The 23,897-nt window shown below is 42.0% G+C and overlaps 2 protein-coding genes across 8 annotated transcripts; both read right to left on the bottom strand.

Moving 5' to 3' along the window:
- Window positions 1-866: 866 nt before the first annotated feature.
- On the bottom strand, window positions 867-23,894 carry safb (scaffold attachment factor B). 7 transcript variants are annotated; one of them, XM_008292586.1, is made up of 22 exons: window positions 23,890-23,894; window positions 11,811-11,822; window positions 11,394-11,490; window positions 9,980-10,044; window positions 9,666-9,860; window positions 9,524-9,583; window positions 9,348-9,393; window positions 8,161-8,563; window positions 7,761-7,804; window positions 7,561-7,670; window positions 7,306-7,455; window positions 6,743-6,831; window positions 6,351-6,400; window positions 6,152-6,231; window positions 5,855-5,997; window positions 5,431-5,539; window positions 5,110-5,345; window positions 3,600-3,777; window positions 3,201-3,271; window positions 3,033-3,091; window positions 1,781-1,838; window positions 867-1,663 (listed from the first exon to the last, which is right to left on the bottom strand). In XM_008292586.1, the coding sequence occupies exons 5-22, from the start codon at window positions 9,831-9,833 to the stop codon at window positions 1,543-1,545; spliced, it is 2,175 nt and encodes a 724-aa protein (XP_008290808.1). In that variant the 5' UTR covers window positions 9,834-9,860; window positions 9,980-10,044; window positions 11,394-11,490; window positions 11,811-11,822; window positions 23,890-23,894; the 3' UTR covers window positions 867-1,542. The 7 variants fall into 7 exon arrangements, with proteins under 7 accessions (XP_008290808.1, XP_008290801.1, XP_008290803.1 ...); XM_008292579.1 differs by lacking the exon at window positions 23,890-23,894 and having other exon boundaries at window positions 11,811-12,091; XM_008292581.1 differs by lacking the exon at window positions 23,890-23,894 and having other exon boundaries at window positions 867-1,660; window positions 11,811-12,091.
- malt2 (MALT paracaspase 2) lies at window positions 12,316-22,645 on the bottom strand. Its single transcript, XM_008292587.1, has 17 exons — window positions 22,546-22,645; window positions 22,104-22,269; window positions 20,760-20,926; window positions 20,066-20,196; window positions 19,370-19,523; window positions 19,095-19,282; window positions 18,732-18,828; window positions 18,480-18,530; window positions 18,067-18,159; window positions 17,460-17,663; window positions 16,700-16,877; window positions 16,538-16,612; window positions 16,315-16,442; window positions 14,901-15,050; window positions 14,633-14,790; window positions 14,357-14,494; window positions 12,316-14,109 (listed from the first exon to the last, which is right to left on the bottom strand). The coding sequence occupies exons 2-17, from the start codon at window positions 22,238-22,240 to the stop codon at window positions 13,666-13,668; spliced, it is 2,493 nt and encodes an 830-aa protein (XP_008290809.1). The 5' UTR covers window positions 22,241-22,269; window positions 22,546-22,645; the 3' UTR covers window positions 12,316-13,665.
- Window positions 23,895-23,897: the final 3 nt, after the last annotated feature.

Genomic DNA, 23,897 nt, shown 5'->3' with positions numbered 1-23,897 from the left:
ACCAGTTATTATCTGTTATTTAACAAAGCTGGAGAATCTGTAAAATAACAATAAATTACTTAAAATTTACTCTTAAAATCAGTTTATTTTTTACAGGTTGAACTTGATTATTATCACGAGAAGAGAAAATAACATCAAACACTGGAGATTTCCAGGCACCAGAACAACCGTTTCTGTTTTGTTATGAGAACCAGTTCCAGGATCGTGAAACTCTGGTTGATAGTTTGTAAGTTACAAAGATGAATCAAGTAAGTTTATAAAAACAGATCCATTGTAGGTATCATTATCTAACCCTAATCTGGACGGATTTATTGTTCTGCTTTTAAAGAAATCTACACAAACTCATCCCAGACTTCTTATCATTAGAAGTGTTTTTTATTTTAGGGTGTGAAGCTGATCCTTACACTGATGGTATGTTATTAAGGTGTGTCTATCACTGGACAAATGGCGTCACGTTGACTTGTTGGAGTTCAGAGATTGAGCCTTTGCTGCCATCTTGCTGGTAAAATTTAAAATTACTGCATCTCATCCCCTCCCTAAAAACATCTAGTGTTGGATCCAATGTCCATGTCAAGATGAATGCTGTCAACAACGATGATTTATCAACATAAAACTCAGTAAAACACCACTGAAAGTACACTCCTAAATGTCAACGCAGGTGTTTTTTCTTACTCTTCTGAGGTGACCTGGTGAATAAAGTTTCCATTTCAGACTTTAACGATCTTAATTCTTGAGCCAAAGCACCTGTTTTAAGCTTATACACTGCATTTAGAATAAAAACCTTTAGTTTTAGCAAATATTCAACGTGAGCCTCTGAAGGTGAAGAAAGCGTTTCAGCCATTTGAAATATGAGTCTGAGATCTTTGTTCGTTTTAGTAGCACCACTGCAAAATGATGAAAAATCCTTTATTGTAGTTCCACCCTGTGAATGTACAAGACACCGGCTGTCCCGTCGCTGTGCTGAGCATAAAATAACGGAGAGAAAAGAAAAATAACACTTTCAACTGAATAAACAGAACATTTTTATGCACAAAACTAAAAACACATTTCAGGTATCACACATCGACTTTTAGAGTTTATCACAAATCTGGCTTGAAATTTTCGTTTAAAAAAAGAAACCTAACAAGCACGGATCATCAAAAAGGTGACATTTAATTTAAAAAACCTTTTTTATTTTCCACCTGCAGCAAAACTGAAGCATGTGTTTTAAAAAGAACGTCGTGAACAAGGAGCCTTGATGAAAGAATGATGAAAAGAGGCTCAGAACGCTACGAAAAAACTAACCGACTGAGATACAGGAAGGAGACGGATGAGGTGGAACTCCTCAACCCAAGTGTCTAATAAACATCTGAATTTATTATTATTATTATTACACACAGCATACTCTCCGACACAAGGGCCAACTCGCATATACAAGACGGTTGTGTTTTACAAACAAGGTAGGACAAAAAAAAAAAACAATGTTTACATCAGAAATGGATGGGAAACGTGGCAAAAACAAAAAAAAAATCCTAATTAAAAAAAAAGTACAAAAAGAGGAGATCAGTAGCGTCGACCGAAGGCTCCGCTCTGCAGCCCGCCGCCCTGCATCAGCTGGTTCTGTCTGTTCAGAGCTCCGGAGAGCGACTGAGATGTTCCCGTGTTCATGTAGCCGCCGCGGCTGCTGACGAAAACACACAAAACAATCAGGACGGTTTTAAATCAGAGCGCTGACTGGTTTTAACAGGTTCATAAAAACAAACTGCCAAAAACAATGAGACCCAGTCCATAAGCTACTCACCCGGCTATCCCTCCTCCACGCGTCATGTGGCTCTGGCCCGGAATGGCGCCGTCTCGACCTGGAAGTAAAAAGCAAATAAAGTCAGAGACAAGACGACAGCTTTGGAATAATTATGAGACGACCCGTTTTCTCTACAAAATCTACACAAGAGGCGTTCGACTGTAAGTTTTGTCTGAATTTCATCACAGTGGTTCAATAATTACAGTATCATCTTCAACACATGCAATTAAATGTGATGTAATGCAGCCGTAAACATGATGAATTTCACATAAGGAGGCTGCAAAAAATGTTTAAATCACTATTATTCTGTGGAAAAGATGCAGATGTAAAGTCAATCGATCATTTCTTTGCTCAAAGGGAACTCTGGCTTGTTGGCGTCTCTGTTTAAAGTCTTCACTTTAAATGCTGTGAACTTGTGCTGTATCAATAAAACTCACTGATGTTTGAATGTAAATTTATCGCTCAATAATGCCTAAAACAGGGGTGTCGAACTCCGGTCCTTGAGGGCCGCAATCCTGCATGTTGTAGATGTTTCCTTCTTCCAACACACCTGATTCAAATGATCAGGATCGTTATCAGGCTTCTGCAGAGCTTGATGATCAGCTGATCATTTGAATCAGGTGTGTTGGAAGAAGGAAACATCTAAAACTTGCAGGATTGCGGCCCTCGAGGACCGGAGTTCGAGACCCCTGGCCTAAAAGAAAAGAAACTGCCAGATGACGAGAAGACAGCCATCACTCATGAAGAAGGTTACAGGGAATCAGAAAAGCGTCCACAAAGGTCACATTTAGTGCCTCTTTTCAGCCAATTGATCCAAATCCCACACATCCCCACACAGCGTCTGTCAGTTTATCAGCTTAAAATACTGCAGAGACGATGACTGTGCTTCAGAATGTTCTGCTCTGAAAACCAGTGAGCTGCTGCTGCCTCCTTCAGGAAGAGAACTCCCTCTGCATCTGTGTTTCAGTCACAGCACCTGGATCAGATTCTTATTGGCTTGTAAAGCTGGGAGGCTAACTGTTTGTAGGGAGGCTTGATGAACTGCACAAGTTAATGTCTTCATATCCTAACCGGGTTGATTTTACACCTTCAGGACCTTTAAAACAAAACACAGTCCAGCTCCACTAAGATCCACAAACCACGAGGCACAAAGAGCTGCTCACAGCACTCCAGGACATATTTATAAAGATGTATATGAAGTTGGTAGTAGCTGTGCAGTCATAAACACACATTACAGGACAGCTATACGTACTCTGCCACGCCCTGTCTCCATCCATCTTACGGCCCGAGTCCCAGTCACGACCTCCTTCCCTAAAAAAAAATTTAAAAAAAACGCAAAAGGAAATTGTAATTTTTCATTTCTTTCTTGAGGAGAAAGGTCTGTGGTTTTTACAGGGCTTGGACTCAGTGTGACACTCACCTGGGATTCATTCGCTTGTCGTAGCCTCCCCAGGAGTCCCGGCCTTCTCTGCCGTGTCTGTCTGAGAAGTGCTGCAACAAGAGACGCAGACGCTCAGCCTCTCTAATGATCTGCTCACATGCAAATGCTGCAAATTCCAGGTTTCAAAGCTTCACGTTTTACTGAAGCTGTGCAGCACAACAAAGCAGCGACGGTGAGAGCATCTGTTCACGCAAAGGCAGTGACTCTACAGTGATCTGCTTGACTCTGGCCACAGTGAAAACATGTGACTGAACCTCAGTGGCTCCACCGACGTACATGCAACACATCCAGGCTGCTGCTGAGGGAGTCAACAGAACACATCAACTCGTTCCCGTCTTGTTTCCAGGAAAGTAACCGATGGAAGGAGGATCCTCTCACCTGACCGTCTCTGTCGCCGCCCATACTACGAGTGTTGTCCCGCCTGTCCATCATCATGTCGTCCTGGTAACGGCCCCGGTCTCTGTGATCGAAGTCCTGATAACGTTCTTGGCGATTGAAGTCTGAACGGCCGTACCGGTCATCCATGCCCATGCGCTTGTCGGGCCAGTCGTCTTTCCTACAAAGAGCAGCAACGACAAACACACTGAGGTTCATCCAGTCGATATAATCAGTGCACATGTTGGTCACTAACCATCACATGCTCGTCAGTCATATTCTAATGAGGGCATCTGCTTAATCCTCTGAATGCACTGGCAGGTTTGAAAGGCAGATTATGTAATAAATAGAATCTGTAAAATAGCCAGAATTACACCGTTTATCAGGAGCAGGAACCGTAAGAACCAGAAACGTTGGATTTTAACCTATAAGACGGCCGTAAAATTGTTTTATTTTATCAAAATCAATTAATTCTACACGTCTTGTTTATTAATTTACCAAAAACAAACCATTTGCACAAACGGGATCCTGCAAAAATGTAAAAACTGTTTGATCCTCAGTGCTACTGTGAAGCCATTTGAGACTCAGCTGCATCGAACAGTCACATGATGAAAACTCAGGGACTTGTTGGGGCTGTGTTCACATCATAGACAGATGTGGACAAATGTTAGTAACATATCTATGTTACTATGTTACATATCTACCACTTTTTCCACTACTGACAACACCTGTGTGTACCTGGAAAAATGTTGCACATGGAGTTGTTTTGGTTTTTGCTCAATCTTCAATGTTTTTCAAAATAAATGACCCAATTTAACTTGTGTTCATGATTTATTTTAAGTGTCTTAAACTACACTAAAGACATTTTCATTTGTAGGTTGTGTTTACTTCCTGCCATGGTTGTTCTGTTTCCGTGGAGGTGCACGACTTTATATCGCAGTGAAAACTGAACACACAGTTTCTAAAAATGTTACAGGAGCCAAAAAACATTCAAAAACTCCTTTGAGCTCAGAGGTTAACCCTTCCAACGCTAAGTAACTTTGGCTTGAATTACTGGTAATATATGCCTATATGCCAGGGTACTCGCCAGGATTCCTTTACGCTAGCGAATAGCAGCGAAGAACACGGCAGTAAAACTCCGTCGGCACTTGTTAAATATTTTCCCGTTACGTACCCTCGAAAACAACGTATCGGTCCAATTTGTAGCGTAATTTTTTCAGGCAGCAGCGTAACAGGTTGTTAGTCTGTTATGACGCTGGAGAGAACCATGTATGCAATTACTATTCTTCTTCTTATTATTATTATTATTATTACTATTTGGAAAATGTATTTAATGACTGAATGCTTGTTCACATAAGGGGATTCCCACTGAGAGCCAATCAAAATGAATGTCACAGAAAGTCACCATATACCAGAGCCGCTATACCGGGCTGCAAGCAGCAGACCAGTATAGGGGCTATAGCGTTGAAAGGGTTAATCAATATATCCATCACTACACTATGTCTTTGCGTACCTGCCGTCCATGTCGTAAGGCCTCTTTATGGGCCGTCGCTCCTGTTCGTAGCGCAGCTGCTCCTGCTGCCGTCTGAGCTCATCGCGCTCCCTGAGGATCCTCTCCTGCTCGCGCCGCCTCTCGTACTCTATACGTAGCCGTTCACGCTCCAGGAACTGGCGCTCCATGCGGTCTGCGTCGAGGCGCTGCTTCTCAGTCTGCGAATGAAATCGTTCGTCATGACCACCGGCGGACTCCTTATGAGAATTTTGAAGCACAGAATGAGAATTTTGCAAAGTCAACCACAGATGCTGCTGTTAGAAGTCAATCATGTGACCGTACCTCCAGCCAGTGTCTCTTTCGTAACAAGTGCTTCCTCTCTTCGCTCTCACGGAAAAGCCGGATTCGTTCGCGCTCGCGGTCTGGGCGGTTGTCCCGATCGCGGCCGCCGCTGAAAGGAAAACAGCAAGAATCCATCAACTGACTGAAACATGATGAATCCAAAGCATGACCCGATAGAAGACGAGTGGATAAAGTTTCATCTCGTCCATCATATTTACAAACTGTTGGAACACAATTCTTCAACCTCAAACAAGGGATTGGAGTCTTTTTTGTATTCTACAGGACAAAGACGAGCTGTTTATGACGGATGTTTCTAAACTACCTGCACGAGTTAATATTCAAAGCAAACACATGATCCTTGGTGCTGATCTGTGCGTCATGCAGCCCGGTGGTGGATTTACATGGTGGTTTGCGTGATGCTTACGTGTATCTGCGTCTCTCCACCTCTCTGATCTCCCTCTCTCGCTGCCTCTGCCTCTCCCTCTCCCTCTGCTCCTTGATCTGGTCAAACGATAGGATGTCTTTCCTCTCCTTGCTGGAAGATTTGCGGTCTCGACTCTTTGTGCTCTGAAAAGACGAGGAGGAGAAAAACGTTAAACATGTCCTGGAGTCAAAACAAAAAGCCTTCCATTGAAACAAATGTAATCCTGATATTAGAATCACTTCATGTGGCAACGATACGACTCACAGTCTAACAGATAAATGGTGAATGACTTCTTACCCGTTCTTTGCTTTTTGTTTTCACGCTGATGACTGGTTCTCCCTTGGACTTGTCCATAACCACAGTCCTCTCATTCCGCCCTATCAAACGTCAAATAAGTGAGAAAATGTGTTTGAGACTAATTTGGTGGTCTGTTGTTTGGGTTTATTGAAGGCTAATGTGATTATATTGAAACTGGAAATGATCCCACATCTCTCACCTTTCCCATCTTTTCCTTCTCCCTCAGACTTCTCATCCTTTCCATCAGACCTGCAGAAAAGTTCAACATATCGTGACATTAGAGACGCAAGATTTGAAACAACCATGATGACAGATAATAAAACCTTTTGTTCAGTCAGCTTCATAGCTCTGATAGATTCTCAGTTGATGGATTTAAGGGCTAAGGATTTTAACAAACTGCCCCTGGGGTAAGCCGTAGTAAACATATCAGCACCAGTGACATTTAAAAGCACTCTGAACTAAAGCTACACAGCTGAGGGGAGAAGTTTTAGTAACAGAGGGTGTGACTACAATCAATCTGTTTGATGTCATTGTTGCCTAAAGTGTTAAATTTATCCACTCAAACATGCAGCAGCCTGCCGGCGGTCATACTTGGAGTCAGAGGAGTGTCTCCTGTCGCCGCCAGACTTCTTGGTGTCGTTCTTATCTGCTGGCTTCTTTCCTGCGGGCTCATTTTTAGCCTGCAATGTTAAAATAGCAACGAGTTCATTCACAAGGAGCAGCTTGAATTTCACACCACAGACACAACAAAAAACACCTTCTTTGGTTGGTATCAGGTAACTTTCAATTCAGGTCACTTCTGTCACCAACAGATAAAACCTGAAGCATGAGATTTACTGAGGCTGATAAAGATAAATGATGTGTTGTGTTATAACGTTAGTCAAAACTATTGCAGCTGAAATATCTGGTCTGTTCATAATATAACAGCTCCATAAACCCTTTACGACTTATTTATTGCACAGTGTCTAATCAGGACGACACATTAAGTGTAATAAAGCTTTCTACATTCAATTACACCTGATAGAGCCTTCACTTAACAGGAAACAGAGTTCTGTGTGAAAATGTTCACGTTCTTGGACCCACAAAGTGAGTATCTGGGTTAAAATCTGCACACATGAACGCACCAAAAGCCAAACAGCTTCCTGAACACTCACCCGCTCCACAGAGATCATCCGGCCATGCAGCTCGGTCCTGTGAAGGTGGCTGATGCACTTGGTGGCCTCCTCTGTGGACGACATGGTGACGAAGCCGTAGCAGCGAGCTCCAGGGCTCTTGGCGTTGGTCACCACCTTGGCGCCAACAACCTGCAGGATGCATAAAAATGCATCAAACCATTCGTACTTCTTCTGGATGAAACTGGAACATAAACGCCAGGCCTGGTGGCACTGGTGAGATTCCAGAAGACTGACCTTGCCATATTTGCTGAACAGCGTCTTCAGATCAGTCGCTCTGGTCGTGGAGGAGAGACCACTGACCCACAGATTCCTGCTACTGCTCGCTGCAGCACCACTTCCAGCGGCTACACACACACACACACATTATTAATTACTGAGAGTAAACTCTTTGAAACTGAGACCACAAGAGCAAAGAAGTCACTCTGTCCACTCACCCTTTTCATCTTTTGGCTCGGCTTTGGCATCTTTCTCCTCAGAGCTAGAGAGAAAGAAAAACAGCCCTAAATATGCAGTGAGGACATCGGGGATCTCCTCAGAGATGTTTTCACTCTTGTTTTATGGTACAACACATTAATTGCAGTGATCAACCCAGCATGTATCACAGTGCAGTGATTTAACGGTGAACAAATGGAGTTACACCCTCTGACAGTCCCAATGCATTACATCTTAATGGGTCATAAAGTGGGATAGGTGAGTGTAAAGAATGACAAATGAAAACAGACAAATGCACAGAACGTTTTTACCTCCAAAAGAGCATCCAAATTTTGCTAGCACAAAGGGGCCAATGCAACAGAGATAACCATTTTGGTTTCTAGTATACAGAAAGCAACAAACCTCTTTTTCTGATCATCGCCCTCTACAGAAGAGGACTCTTTCAGTGTCGGATCCTCAGCAGCTTTCTCTTCTGTCTTCTCATCCTCCTCACCCTCCTTAGCCCCCATTTCTGAATCAACAGTTTCACCCACGCCGCCCTGTTCGCTTACACTAACAGCCTGCGAGCTTTTGTTTTCAGCGTCAAATGTCTCTTCTGGGACTTTCTGTGCGTCCCCAACCTCTTTGGCGTCAGCCTCCACAACATCCTTGTCGCCCTCCACATCTCCGGAGGCGGGCTTGATGGACACACTGTCTTCCCCTCCGGCGGTGGCGGCATCCTCTTCTTCGGGGCTCGTCCCGTCGCTCTGGTGGCGATCTTCGTTAAGCGGCTCAGATAAACAAGACCCGGCTACTTTGTCATTTTCTACGGATTTAACAGGAATAGAATGGCACAGAGTTTAATCACTTCTGAAACACAGCAATGGTTAACGAGGAACTGGCAAAGGCCTGGATTAGGAACGTCATGACCACTGGCTTGTGCTCTTAGAACTATGTATTAAAACGAAGTAGGCCCTAACAAGAGACTGGAAATGAACCCAAAGGCTGGAGGACAACCAAGCACCTAAAGCGGCTGAACCACTTCACTGTGTTCACCTGATCCAAAGCAGACAAAGAGTTCGATGTTGAAGAGAGCCACAAGAACAGCAGTGCAGCAGCAGTGGAGGCTCGCTGCAGTCCATCCTCTTTGCACCTCTTTTCACTTTTCCAAGCGTCCGTTTGTATTAACCACAACTTCAGCTCAAGTCCAGCAGTTTCATATCCAGCTGATTTCTGAGTCAGTGTCCTTAAAAAGCCGTAACAGTTGATGTATCTTGAGGGATCTTCTTTGTCTTGATCTTCGTGCGGCAACCTAGAAACACTGCAATCACCTGCAACAGCTCAAACCTCCCTGACCTGGACATGTAATTGCTGCCACTGTGCATCAAATTGTTAACCACAGCTGTCGTAGAATATGAGAACACAAATGGGAACATTTACGCACGATGACATTATTAATTGTGGTTAACCAACTTTCAGCACAAAGCCAGCAATTCCCTTTGGGCTTCCAGTCTCTCTTCCTGGTTGAAACTAACAAACGTGTTTGCATTTCCAAGCTCAACACTGTAAAAAGACGTCTCTGCCTTTTGATAAACCACTTTTTACAGTACCTGTTGCTTCTTTCACATCGTCCGCGTCTGGATCTGGATCTTGAGCCTTAAACAGAGAAAGTGATGCGTTTATGAGTCTGTGATGCTGACTTTTACCACTGCTTTAAACATAACCAACGTGTGTGTGTGTGTGTGTGTGTGTGTGTGTGTGTGTGTGTGTGTGTGTGTGAACATACCATATTGATGGACGAATACGTCATTTCTTCGTCCTTGTCCAACAGCACGGCATCATCTATCTGTTAAAGCACATTCAAATAGAGTAACGTTAAAACTTCAAAGAGGACATTTGGCAGCCAAGTTTGCAATCTGGTCTCTCACCTCTGGACCTCTCGCTTCATCTTCTGACTCAAACGTCCTGAAGTCATTGTCATCGTTCAGCATCGCGTCTTCCTCTCTGTAAAAGTCTGCGTCGTCCTCAGCTGGTATTCCGTTGTCGTTCTCCGTCTCGTCCAGAACATTCATGTCGAGGATGTCCATCTCCTGCATGTTCTCGTAATCGTCCTGGAGATCCTGCTGATGAGAAGAAGAAGAACTTTGAATACAGTAAAAATGGGAGGACATCTAGAGGCCAACAGCTGTCAGGTTGGAAAGGAGCGCTTCCAAGCATTTTAACTTGTACAAAATGAACTTACATGTCCGTCATGGGAATCTTCTTCAACAGTGCTGTCCTCTGGTTCATCATTGTCAGGCCTGGTATCTGCAGAAAACATTTGTTGTAGTTTAGACCAAGTCATTTGGGTGTTGGTTCAAAGGTATCAAAACTGTAAGATGTGTGTCGACAACAACCTCAAAAATTCCCACTGCAGAACAAGTCGCTCATAGCCCCAAGAAAATGTTCAGACTTATAAAAGTAGAACTAGTTGCAGGGCTACAGCTTGACACACAGCAGGAAACCATCTGACCAACTACAATGTGTGAAGGAACCACAGGAACACGAAACATTGAGATTATATATAAGATTTGACTGATCATGTTCGTCCTCTCTGCTCTGAAGTGCTTTGGTAAATGTGCAGTGATTATTTTTGTAAATGAACTATAAATACAGTCATTTGACTCAATAATCGTGACCGTTAACACCTTATTCAGAGCACACATGATCACCTAAAGGATGATGCTCAGCCTCAATATAACGCCTCCAATACGATGCTTAAATTGAATCCATATCTTTTCAAACATTTTATCAATTATCGGCATCATCTGAACGAACATTATTCATGAAGGTCGACCTATTACATCAATGTAGGGCTGTGTGATATTTTCACATTTCAGCATTCAAATCGCAAATCTTAGAGCCTCGATATGTCAAATAGGTACGATAATGTGGTGAACATGATGAAGGCAGCAGCCCTGAACAGGAGGACCAAACAAGGGAGGTTTAAACACAAACTGCAGCTGGAAGTTGGTAAGTTATACAAATACCATATTTACTAAGCTGTTTCACAACCTGCCCTGGAATGCAACGAGTTTATTAAAGCTGGATAAGTTCAATAAATGTCAGTTTTATGAAGTGTTTATTGTCAAAAGGCACACTACATTTTAAACTAAAGCTAACTGGGTTGAGTAAAGATGAAGGAGACAGACTGTCAGGTTGGTGGTTGGAGCTCTGGATGCCAGAACTGATCTCATATGGAATTTTAAATACCTCTGGAAGCTTATGCTTCAACAAAATCACACTAATCATTACAGCATTATCAGTGCTTTGTAAACAGAGTCACTGAACTAATCTGGTGCAAACATCCTGCCCCATGCACTGCACAAGATTCAGCATTAAGTGGACAGTGAATGACTTTAATATGCAAGCTAGTAGCATCTGGTGACAGTTTCTTAGAGCAAAGAACACGTCCAGATGATTTATGAGGCAGCACACTGTGGTCATGTGCATTTGGAGGCTGCACAAGCATGAAATAGCACGACATCTAGTGTCAAGTGTCATTCAGCAGACTGGACACTGTCCTCCACTACGGATTAGTTCAAACGGAAAATAGGCCAGCATACATTGCATTCAGGGTTTAATGTTGCAGACCGTGCATCATGTGCAGACTTTACCTTTGGCAGCCCTCTTCGGTGTAACGTTAGCTTTCTTGGGAGCAGACTCCGGGGCGACGATGATCTCGTCTGGATTTCCACCCTCGTCCTCGATTGCCTGTGAGGGGAGAGGAGCAAAAACCCAAACGCTTTACTCACATGTACAAATCAGGAGGAGTTTAATAAAAAAGAAATGCCCTCAAGGGTGTAAAAGAGAGCTAGCTAGCTTCGGCGCAAACAGTAGCTAATTGTTAGCACACAGTTCAGGTCAACGGGCCTCCTAAGCTAATGTAGCTAGCTTAGGGATGCTACTGGTTTGACTGACAGGGTACGTTCACAAATATGGAAAATTCAGAACTGTTTTGTGCATTAGTTATTACAGTTTCGTACTAATAACCTCCAGGGTCTAAATGCTCAAACAGACAGCGGGTAACAGACCTTTTTCAGCCGCTCCGACAGCACACTCTTCACGCCCGTGGTGTCCAGGTTTCGCTTCTTCAGCTCGGCCTTCAGATCGATGACTCTCAGCTCGGACAGTTTGCGAACCTCGGCGCCCTCCGGAACCTCCAGGTCTGCTGATGGGTCCGCCATCGTTCCGTGCGTGAAAAATACCTCCTCAGCTTTTCGGTAATCCCGTTTTAGAACTTTATGCACTGATGCTGCACCACCAATGAAAGCAGCAGGTTTGCACAACTGCTGCAAAATGGAGGACGGCGAGAGCCAAGTTGACGTCACGGCGCATGCGCAGTCCAGTCATAGCGCAGACTGCCTGTTATAAACTGAAAACATGGGACCGGAAGTCATTAAAATCAACTCATCTTCTGTAATTTACTTAACGTGGATGTGGGAGTTTTGCTAGTTTCTTGTTAATTGAACTGGACAAGCTTCATTTTAATTTCAGACCACTTTAAAACCTAAAAATAAATGAGTTCTTGTATTTTTCATTTGTTTTTTATTTTATTTATAAGGCAGCATGGGAACTTTGCTGAATAAACTAAAAATGTTTTACAGTTTACACCTTGATCAAAACACTCTGCAATCAAATATTCAACTATAAGGACAGAGATCTTTACATTCAGTGATGACAAACTTTTTCCTGACACCCATTAAAAAGAGTCTAAATAATTATTTTTGAAGGAAAAGTTAGATCTGCAGTGTAATTACTTTCCAGTTTATTTCAGAAATACAAAAACAATTCTAAAACATTACAAAAACTTAACACAATGAAGACAAAAGCTAAACAGACCTTAAATAATTATCCGTGTTGACAGGATGACCCAGAATATTTAGATTTTAACTTTAATGAAAGAAATACAGCGAAACAGTCGTCGCGAACAAGCTTAGAAACAGAAACCTTAAGAAGAAAAGTTGTATGGCTCCTCCAAAAACCACAAAGGTAGAGGCAGAAAACAGTGGTCATAGAGATCTAATTATTTCCAGAGCCGTATATTCGTAAAGGTGTGCCTTGTTTTCATATATTTCATTTAATAGAACAGTGCAGGAGAAGGTATGCAGGTGCTGGTGAGGAGAAAAAGTTCATCCATAAAGTCACACAACAAAATACCCAGAATAAAAAACTAACAAACAGAAAATCTGCTGAGTGTGTTGATGACAAAAACACAGTAAATTCTGCCCAAAGCGTGATAATAGCTTAGCAACAAACAATACACGGTGCTTTTATTGCTATATTTTGTTTAATGATTGGAAAAGTCACGTTCTATATGAAGTTATAGGAAGCGTCCATATGCACAATAACGTCAGTGCCTTAAATATCCTGCTGTGAGACAACTTTCAAAAAACAAATCAGACTTTTATGAAGAGTAAACTGATATCCCAAGATTTATGATCAACTACAAGCATGTCACAATATTTTCAAAAGCTTTAATGCATGATCAGAACAGGTCCAGAGCTACTTATTTTAAATGTTATAGTATAAATAAAACAAAAATAACCCCCCCAAAAAATATATATATATATCCAGGTTTATAGTTATGGACACCAAAGAATAAAAACGCCACTGATACAGTGATCTGAGGTCTGTGCCAGCTTTACTGATAAGGCAAATGCACAGTCTTTCCCCCTTTTGTCATTTTTATGATTCAATTAAATTATATTCAATTCTATTTATATAGCGCCAGTTCATAACATATATAATCTCAAGGCCCTTTACATAACAAGGTAAAGACAAAATTTAGACCCAACAAATCCACAGCTTCCTTTGGATTCCCTTTGAGCAACAGGCCTTGCTCTGATCTCTCAACACTCACCAGTTAAATTATGGGCTTCATGATGCTTAATAAGAGTGGAAATTGCACATGTCACTAAATTTGTAGTTTAAGTCATTTACTTGACTGTGAGGCAAACTTTTACCAGCAACAAGGGACTCAGGGGAATCCAACAAGTCCGGACAGTCAGTCTCCTCCGGTACATTTGCGCCCCTGGGTGAAGCCTGACAGTCGGCGCCGGAGGAAGCTCTGTCGGTTTCTGCGTAATGCGACCACGTGTTTGAAGCTGAGCTGACGGAGGCGAATCCCTCAGCGAAGGAGGAGCACTCGGGAAGGTTGAAGGAGTCGAGACCGAAGGACGAGGAGGCCGAGCAGACGCGATCCGGCCGCGGTTCGTGGAGGTTGAGTTTGGAGACCAGCGGTTTGCCGATTGTTACCGGCTGCCTCTCTTGCACTTCTTCATCCATGTTGGAGTAAATGTAATGAAGGCAGACAGTGAACGTGAGCTCCGTCTGTAAAGGTAATAAAGGACAGAAAGAGTTTTTTAGCTGAGAGGGAAAATATCTTCAATAAAATATCTCTCACAGTTTATCAATCAATAAAACATATTTAAAATCTCCTCTTAGAGTTAAAAACTAACTTGACATCTATTTTAACATGAACTTTAACTCAAATAGTCTCAAAGTAGTGGTTTCATTTCTGTCTGTAAAGTGTCTCCAGAGGGCACATATCCATTTTTCTGAGTGACAAGAGTCTGACCCTGAGTCTCTGCAGGCCGCGGATGCGAGTGTAAAGACTGGGAGCCTCCGGTGAAGGTAGATCCTCCTTGATCAGCAACAAGCTGCCGGCTTCCAGCAGACTCTCCTGATTACTCTTCTTCAGATCAACGTCCACACTCTGGCAAAAAGAAAACAGTCATTTTTAACAAGATTTAAGTATCCACAACAACTCATTCGGATTTCAGGTCAAAAACAGGACAGGGTTACACCAGAACCAACATCTTCGTGTCTTTGAATCTATTCGTGGGAAACTCACTTGTGGGAAATCAGTAAGCTGAGCAGAGCAGGAAACGATTTCTTTGGGTTTCTCGAGTATCCGAGTGTAGATGACCATGATGTTGGAGAACTCTGCCGCGAAGCCGAGCTGAACCTTCACTCCACAGTCGAACTGGAGGCAGTGGCTCGTAGGCAGCACTGTTCACACAGACATTTGACTGAGGTAAGGTTTAAAAGGAAACAGCTTCAAACACAGTGATGTACAAACACGACAGTAACTTTCGCTGTGTTTAAGCGTCATGTTCTACCGTGAGCAACAGCCCACTGCAGGTTTCGGGCTTTGTAGGACGCAGAACAGTCAGCAGTCTGAATGTGGTCAGTGAGCGAACGTCTCTCAGACAGATTACTGCGAAGCTCCAGAGCCTGCCTCCCCCGTGTGATCTCAAAGCGACCCATGTCTGTGAAGGACAAAGAACCTGATGATAGGTGCTGTTCAGGCAAAACACTACAGGTCAGTTTTGAGGTTTTAGTATATTTTGCTTTCATAATATCTATTCTTTCAGGCTAAAGGACACACAAAGGTAAACATACGTCTTTATTTCTCTACATTTTGTCTATTTCCTTCTGTAGATTTCAATTATAATGCACATCTTTAAAGGTCATTTTCTAAAATTTTGATTTTTCTTCTACTCTGAGCCAGAAATCTCAAATGTATGAGTATTTATATACATTAAACTTTTCAGTTGTATTCCTGTCTGTACTCTGAAGGTTTGTTTATACGTCAGTCACAGCCTGATTTTTCTAAAACATCTTATAATTAAAAACAAAGCCAACATTAATGTTTTATTTAGTTGTTGGCAATATTTTCTGATTTCTGAAATATTAAAAGAGACATCAAAGATTCCCTACGTAAAAACCTTTAATATGTGAACAAACTGTAACAACAAATTTAGATCTGTCTTTATCTAATGTTCAGAACTTTCTTCTGAAAATAAAATTTTCAGCATTTTTAGGGTATTTTTTGCCCATTTGCACATTTAAACATAAAACTTGAGGAAGCTCAATGTAAGTAATCGTCTGGGGAAGTTTCATGGTGATGTCGGTTAGTTTAATATTTTGCCATTTTTCCCCTGTAGTGTTAAAGAGTTGCACTTCTGGCTACAACCAAAAGACAGACGTGTTCTGATTCTGTGGGATGTGGCCTGAACTGCAACCTGCTGTGGGTTTTTCTGTATTTTATTTTTTTTTGCACTGTATGAATCAATCTTTAGCACCAAATTTTCATCCATGTCCTCTAACCTCAGTGTCTGGGGTGCATTCATCATTAAAAATGTGAGTAGTTTGAAGTGTTTCTCTGGTTGCAGAAGCTTTTTCATGACTTTGGGTGGAACTAAAATGAAGGCTGGCTCTCCTCCATCCACAGTAGGTGTGTCAGAAACATGCCAATGATTCAAAATGCACTACACCTCATATTCTGGTGAAGTGGAGGCATGATTATACCTGTCATTTCAGAGCAGAATTCATTCTTAGCATGACAATGAATCATTTCAGCGGTTAAGATGCTCATGAATCAGCTGCTGTTGCCCTCACTATTAGATCCAGTATGTAAGACGATGAGCAGATAAGGAGGTAATCAGGCACACATTCACAATCACCTCAGCACAGACAAAACAACTGACTGCTTTGGCATTTGTTGTAAATCTCCTGCACTGAGTTCTCTACCTTCAGCGACTCTGTCCAACATGACAGTGACCTTCTCATCTTCACAAACCCGTCGTTTGAGGAAGCTTATGAAGATGCCATTCGACACGTCTTCCCTCTTCACCTCATACGCTTCGGCGTCAACACATCTGAACACAGGAAGTTACACGTGAGTGGAACCTTGTTGCCTGAAGCAGGAAGTTTTGATACGATACCAGCAGCGTGATGAGGATCAGAGACTTACGTGGCATAACCAAACACGATGTTCGCCGTCACCTTCAGCAGTCCAGGCTGGACGATGACGTCGTCATTAAAGTTTCTATAAAAGAAAACGTGCGAAGCACAAAATAATCAGCAGACGGTCTAATCTCAACGTCATGCCATTAATTTAAGAGAACATCCGTACCTTTTGCGGCACATGTCCAGCAGGAACACATTGAGTCCAGTCTCCTTCTCCTGCATCCTGGTGAGTATATTCTGAACACACAGGCAGTGCTCGGAGGTGTAGGACTCCGGAGCATCGATGGGAACCATGAAGCTGTTGCCGTAGTTCTCATAGCCGTGACCAGCAAAATACAGCAGGCCTGCAAAGAAGTTTTTAGTAGATCTGATGAACTGTGTTAGAACCAGGAAGTACTGAAAAGGTGGCATGGATGCAGTGTAGAAAAAAGTGTCTTAAAAAAAAAGAAAATGTGGCAGAAAAAATATGTTGATTTTACGTTGATATTTGATTTTAGTAGCTGTTATATACAGTATAACAAAACAAGGAAAATCTGCAAAATAAATATGAAAAAAATGTCCATTTTTCAAACCTCAATATATATAATATTTACAGATAATTTACAACAATTATCTGCTAAAAAAAAGTGTTTTTGTTGTTGCTGATTTAAATACAGTAAGAACAATATAATTTGTGGTTAAAATAATAATGATAACAATTTTTTTTTAAATTTCACATTCACATTTTGGTCTGATTTCTAACCTTTTCAGCCCATTTCAGGCAAAAATGTATGTTTTTAAACCCTTTTTTTTTGCTAATTTAGCTTTTATTTTGTAGAAACAACGCTACATTAATTTTACTGTCAGGACAGAGTGCTGTTAATGCTGCAGCTGCTGAGGGAGGACACAGACTTGGAGCATATTATAGAGATGGACAAAAGACCGACCATAGACTCCTTTGTCAAGCAGCAGCAGGAACTCGGTGACAGCGCTGTGCATCTCCTGCCAGTTGAGGTCGAGCAGAGAAACCACCTTGAAGTCCATTTGTCTCAGAAGGTTGGTCAACTCGTGGACGTCAGAAATGGGAGCGCACAGCTGAGTGTGGTAGACGTAGTTCATGTTGCCAATCAGGAGAGCAACTTTGTCTGTCGCTATGAAGAAGAGATAAGATGAGTCTTTATGAATCCCACAGTGGAGACATTTGCAGCAGCAAAAGGAAGCAAGTAATATACAGGAGCACTGTTAATATTGTACAGATTCGTCTGAATGTGGAAAACATCAACATTGCACAGGGTCATTCTATACATAGAAGAAAATATTGACATTGCATAGATTCTATCGATATTACACAGTTTCTTCTGTCACTGGAGAACACCGATATCACACAGGTTCTTGTACATGTATACAAATCTGATATTGTAAAGAGTCTTCAACATATTCACAGCACACATAAGGTATCATTAAAGACCTACTACCCTAAAAAGATATGTAATGCACCTCACTACACTTTATTTATTGCTCTGCATTGTGTCCACTTGCTTGCACAGAACTCACCATAAAGCTGTTTTGCTGGCTGAGGCGGACTGGCCATCTGTCGAAGCGGATGTATTCCTGCTCCGAACGTTGACCTGTGGACTTCTTGTGACTCTGGCAGCACCGACATGAAAAGATTAAATTAAAAAACTTGCCGTGCTGCTCTATCTCACGTCTGACAGTTTGTTTAATGTCTGTCTATTTCTGCAAAGCTCACACATAATGCACACACTTTCTTCTGATTAGATGGATGCACAGCTGATCAAACAGCAACAGTCTGAAGGTTACAACCAGACACTCAGACACAATTAGCTGTTTTAAAAAAGAAAAACTACACGATAGTCTTTAAAAAAAAAAAACAACAACAGAAAACAGGAATCAATGTGCAGGAAAGGACAGAGGAACTGAAAATGTGACGAGAAATTAAAGAATACCTAAACCACGATCAACTTCTACCCAGGAGGCATCGGTGACGGAACTTGGGCCTGCGTCAAAGTGCAAAACAGGAAGTAGTTATTTACTACACCCTGCTGCAGTTCAGCTCATGTGTGATGCTTTACACACGAATGTACCGTTTCAGACTCACAGAAAAGTTACGACTTGATATCGTTGATTTTTCTCATTAATTTACATTTTAAATAAAAAAGTTTTAAAAGAAACACAGAAATAGTGTCTGTGGGTCTCACCAATAGTGATGGTTGCTGTGTCGCTCCAAGTCTGATGGTACAAGTTGAACACCTTGCATCTGTACTCGCCTCTGTGCTCTGTGGTCACACACGGGATCTACACGGGGAACAAGAACACGGCACATCAATGAATTAATTAACATGAATAATTAACAGAAAAGTGACCTATTCATTTATTACATTCAAACATTTTGTTCAGGTTTGATCACCCTCCTGGTCTCCATCTTTCTCCACCTTCATGTTTGTTTCTGATCCTTTTTCATGCACACACCGCTGTGGCTTTATGTTTGTCGTCTTATGAGCTTTAAACCAGGACAGTTTTCATCTGCAGCAGCTCACAGCTGATTCTATGAACACACTTACTTGGAGTGAGCGCGTCCTGTGCTGTGGCATGGGCGCTGTGTTGTGGTACCATTCATACTGAGCGGGCGGGTTGGCCTCTGCGCTGCACTCCAGGAGCAGAGTGTCGCCCTCAGAGGCTGCCTGAGACCGAGGCTGATGGACGATACGCAGCCCGCTAACAGAGCCCGGAAACAGAGTGCTGCTGCAGCCTGAGAGCACAAGAGTCACAACCACATCACGTTATAACCTATGAGATGAGGCAAAACAGAAAAGAAGGAGGGGAAGAGAAGTGTCACCTGGACTAGAGCCTGCAGAGGCCAAGCCAACATGAGCCCACCGGGAGAAGACGCAGTTTTCTCCGTGGTTGATCCGACAGATGTAGTGAGCCTGGTGGGCCTGGCTGAGAGGACACAGAACCAGCTCCGGCGAACTGCCTGTCTCATCCGAAATCTAAAAGAAAAGAATCCTGTAATCAAGTTTACAGCAGACATTTCATAATAAACATGAAGAGGACAAAAAAATCATCGCTTAAACAAGTGATGTCTGATACAGATAGAAAGTATTCATCTTGCTTTGTGTGCTTCTCCACATTGGATCATGGTTGGTGTAGTTTTTTTATGTTTTATCATCACTAACACACCATCCACTGTGAAGCATGGCGGTGGCAGCATCATGATGTGCTTCTCAGCAGCAGGTCCTGGACGGCTTGTAAAGTTAAAGGGCAGCATGATGCAGCAGAGAACAGTGAAATCCTGGACGACAACCTGATGCAGGCTGCAAGAGAACTACGACTCTGGAGAAGACTTGTCTACTTTATCGACTACATACTGACTTGAAGGGGGGATACTTATACAGTTACTTATTTTACTTTTTCTAGTTTTAATGAATTGACGCTACGTCGTAGAAATCCATTTTCACTTTGACAGGACGGAGCTTTGTTGTTGCGTGTGTCGTCATTTCTTTATCACACAATCATAAGATGCTGTACTGACCTCCTCTTTGCCTCTGAACCACTGGTAGCTGAGTCCTGGAGGACCAGAAGCCCTGCAGATCAACACCACCCTGCTGCCCGCTGTGGCCTGCTGGGACTGAGGCTGCACCGTGATCTGGATCAGCTCGGCCACTAACGTACGAACACGCAACACCAACAGTCGCATTCACAGACAGAAAGAGAGCGCAGGTATTTTAATTAGACCCGCAGCATCAAAGACAGCTTGGTGTGTCTGTAATAATATGTCTGAAGTGCACTAACTTGTTTTACTGCTGGAGACAAAACTGATCTTTGATATGGTTGAATGAGCTAAAGACTGTTTCCTGTTTGCCAAAAAAAGATAGAATATACATTTGTAGTAGTTGTTCCAGGGCCTTTGTTAGCGTCACTCAAAAAGGTCTAAGGAAAAAGTACCAGTGACTACATGTGAATAATATTCTCACATCCAACCAGCTGCATTGTGTCCAAAGCAAGAAGCTACATCATCCAGACACATGTCAACATCTTTGCCATTGATATGAGCAGATTATTGGCTTATGTTGTTGACTTTTTTTTGACCCTGTGGTACCGAAGCTGTGTTAAACTCTGCTGACCAGGTTCTGGACTTTTGAGCATTAGAGGGTTCTTTCCTGAAAAACACACTTCTATACACTGGCATAGACAGTATCTGACCCCCTCGGTCACGTCTACTTTACCTGTGGTACTGAGGAACTGCACAGCATCCTGATGGTCAATCTTCCTCAGGCAGTGGAGCAAGAAGTCCAGGGAGCAGGAGCGGTCAGCTAGCCAGGCCAGGAGGGTCCGACCTGGGCTGCCGGCAGCGCTCAGCACCTGGAGGGAGCAGCTGGTCAGCTCCTTCTCACTGCAGGGAGAGTTCAGCAGGCGTTAGTGGACGTAGAGGCAGTCCTGTGGTGTCAACTTAATTGTAAAGCACATTTAAAGCAATGGTTGCTGTGTCAAAGGACTTTCCTGTAGAAGAATGAGACTGGCATCATGAGTTTTGTGAGTAATGTATATATATATATATATATATATATATATATATATATATATACACATATATATATACACACAAAACTTTAACTAATAAATTGGGCCACCACCCAGTGTAAGTTGTATGCCACCACTGCCCTAAATTACCAGCATTGTTCATCACCAAAATCATTTCTTAAGTTTCTGTAATAGTTAATACACCAGTATGTAGAAGCTCTTTAACCTAAATTATACTTTAACTGCTAAAATATAATAATTATTATTATTATCCATGATTTTTCAAATTTACTGTTTTTAAAGAACTAAAAAAAATAGCAAAGCACATTATTATTTCTTGATTAAGATGTTTAGTTATTTACTTGCATTCCTGAGCAGAACATTTTGTTTTAGTTGAATGATAGGCTTGATTAATTTCTGACTCCTCAGAGGAAAAGCCCAGTGAGTCGCTCAGATTTGGATATGAAAAGGTGAATTCAGTCTGAAGTTCCTCATGCATGTTCAAAACGGTAGAACGTGGAGAGCTGAGTGTGAATCAAAGCGCTTCATGATGCTGGATGCTCTCTCTCTTTATATACATGAGGTAAACAAACTATATATTCTTTGCATAGAGACATTACCATACCTCACAGACATGCATCTGCACCTTAAATGATTTATTTGCTGATCCAGCTGCTCTGTGTTTCTTAATTTGCCCCCCTTGGGACAAATAAAGTTTTGTTTTGTTGTTTTAATTGAATTGAATATATACAGACACACTGTGGTTTTTCTTTTTTGTTGCAGGAACAACACACATGCCTTTTTTTTTTTAACAATTAGTCTTAATTATGACTGAGTCTGAATTTAGGACTGCAGTCTTTACTCTACAAGTTTGGTTTTTATTTTTTTATGAGTAGTTTTTTGTATTATTTATCATTACCAAACTAACTATTTTAAGTAATATTATTCATCTATTGAAGTTATTCTTGTGCCTGTATGAGGACTTCTTCCTGACCATGAGCCGAGCTGCCTCCCTGTGCGCTGTTTCCGTGATGCCTTCAGGGTCTCACCTGCAGCGGAATTTCGGCTGCTCCGACGCTGCGTGGGCCAGCTGCCTCCATCCGTGGGTGGGGTTGTCCAGCATCTTCGACAGCTTGTTTAAAACTTCTTCACTGAGGGAACCGATGCCCATCTTCCAGCCGTCCATCTTCACCGCGTCCCCGCTGACGAACCGATCTACGGGACGAACCGGAACATTAAAGTGAAACCGTACCGAGACTTGAACGGCAGGTTGTAAAGTCAGAAAGTCACCTCGGGGTTCCCCGACCTGACGAAACTCCAGAAAGTCTCACAGAAGTAATCAGAGTAAAGCAAAGCAGCGGAGCGTGAAGCCAGAAACTAGAACAGTGATTTAAACCGAACCGAGCAGCAGGACGTCGGTTTCTTTGCAGCTTCCGCCATTAAACGTCGCAGCGTTTCTGAAAGCGGTGAAAAAAACCTACCGGGACTTACCGGGTTCACGGTGAGCAGCGACCGAACCGGAGGTCAAACCTGAGCCGCGGAGGAAGGGGAACGGCCGCCGTTTGCGTTAAAGCCGCACTTTAGCACCGGTTCACTCGTCCGGTGTCACTTTAGTTCCCCAGATGATGATGATGATGATGATGATGATGATGCGCTTCTCTTTTCGGTTCCTCATTTCTGCGCGAGCATTTGCATGAAGCGTCGTCATAGCAACCACGTTTAATGGAGGTCAAACTTTAGGAATAATAATAATAATAATAATAATAATAATAATAATAAATAACTAATAATCAATAAAAAATAAAAAAGTATTTTCCCTCTATTCATTTTAAAACATCACACTAATTTACTTATTGTTTATTAATGAAGCTGAAAATTAGCAATTTTTAGAACTATTTTTTCTCGACCTTGTCTGATTTACCTGAAACGTTTTATTCATCAACTATCTGTAAAGTTTTACCTCATTGATGTTTGTTTGTTTGTTTATTTCTCTATAGAAATACACTTTAAGTACATTTTTTAATTGAAATTTGAGGCTACGTTCGGATGTCAACATCTTAGAAAGTATTAAATATTAAGGCTTTAATTTTTCACTCTTATTTCTCTTCATTGATTTAGAATCAGAAACATTTGGGAAAGTAGTTCAAATAATCTGATTATGGGTGAGTTGAAATGTGCTCATGTTCCACCTTTAAACACACATTAACAATAAAACTGACGTCAACTAGTGATGTTTTCTGAACTTAATCTACTCACAGGAAGCCTGAGTTTATTCCAAACGTGGCACAAAGACAGAGACTCCCTTTTGATCCTGTCCAGTTGTTTTCACTTTGACCTTGACAATGACTGAACCACTGAAGTGACTGTGGAGGCCTCCAGCATCAGTGAAATCCCCTCCTTGTTTCACAACCTGTGACTCACTTGCATCATGAGCCTTGTAGGGATTTTAAACTGATGTGAAACAAACCGCTGTGAAGACAATCGTCTACAAGTTACGCAGATTTAAAGATGCTGAACTTTCTTTCGTTTTCGAGGCCATTCATAAAAATGTGGCCTCCTCCTCCTCTGAGCTGCTGTTTGGAGACATGGAGCCGAAATATGGTTTTCTAGTAACTATGTTTTTTTAAAATTCAAAATAAAGACTTTCTCTGATGTGAAAATCTCACATTTTGACCAACATGTTTTTTAGTTTTTGAGCCCAATTAACACATTTAGGAGGACTGAACAAAATCGGAGCCGGTTCTGTTGGAACCGACGTGGACCGGTCCTGTATTCATACGTATTTGTAAAAAGTCTGCAAACTAACAAAACGTCAAACAATTTACACACAAAAACCACAAACA

The sequence above is a fragment of the Stegastes partitus genome, unplaced genomic scaffold, assembly GCF_000690725.1.
Source record: "Stegastes partitus isolate 25-593 unplaced genomic scaffold, Stegastes_partitus-1.0.2 Scaffold820, whole genome shotgun sequence".
Lineage (NCBI taxonomy): Eukaryota > Metazoa > Chordata > Actinopteri > Pomacentridae > Stegastes > Stegastes partitus.
This window is presented reverse-complemented; position numbering and strand designations above follow the sequence as displayed.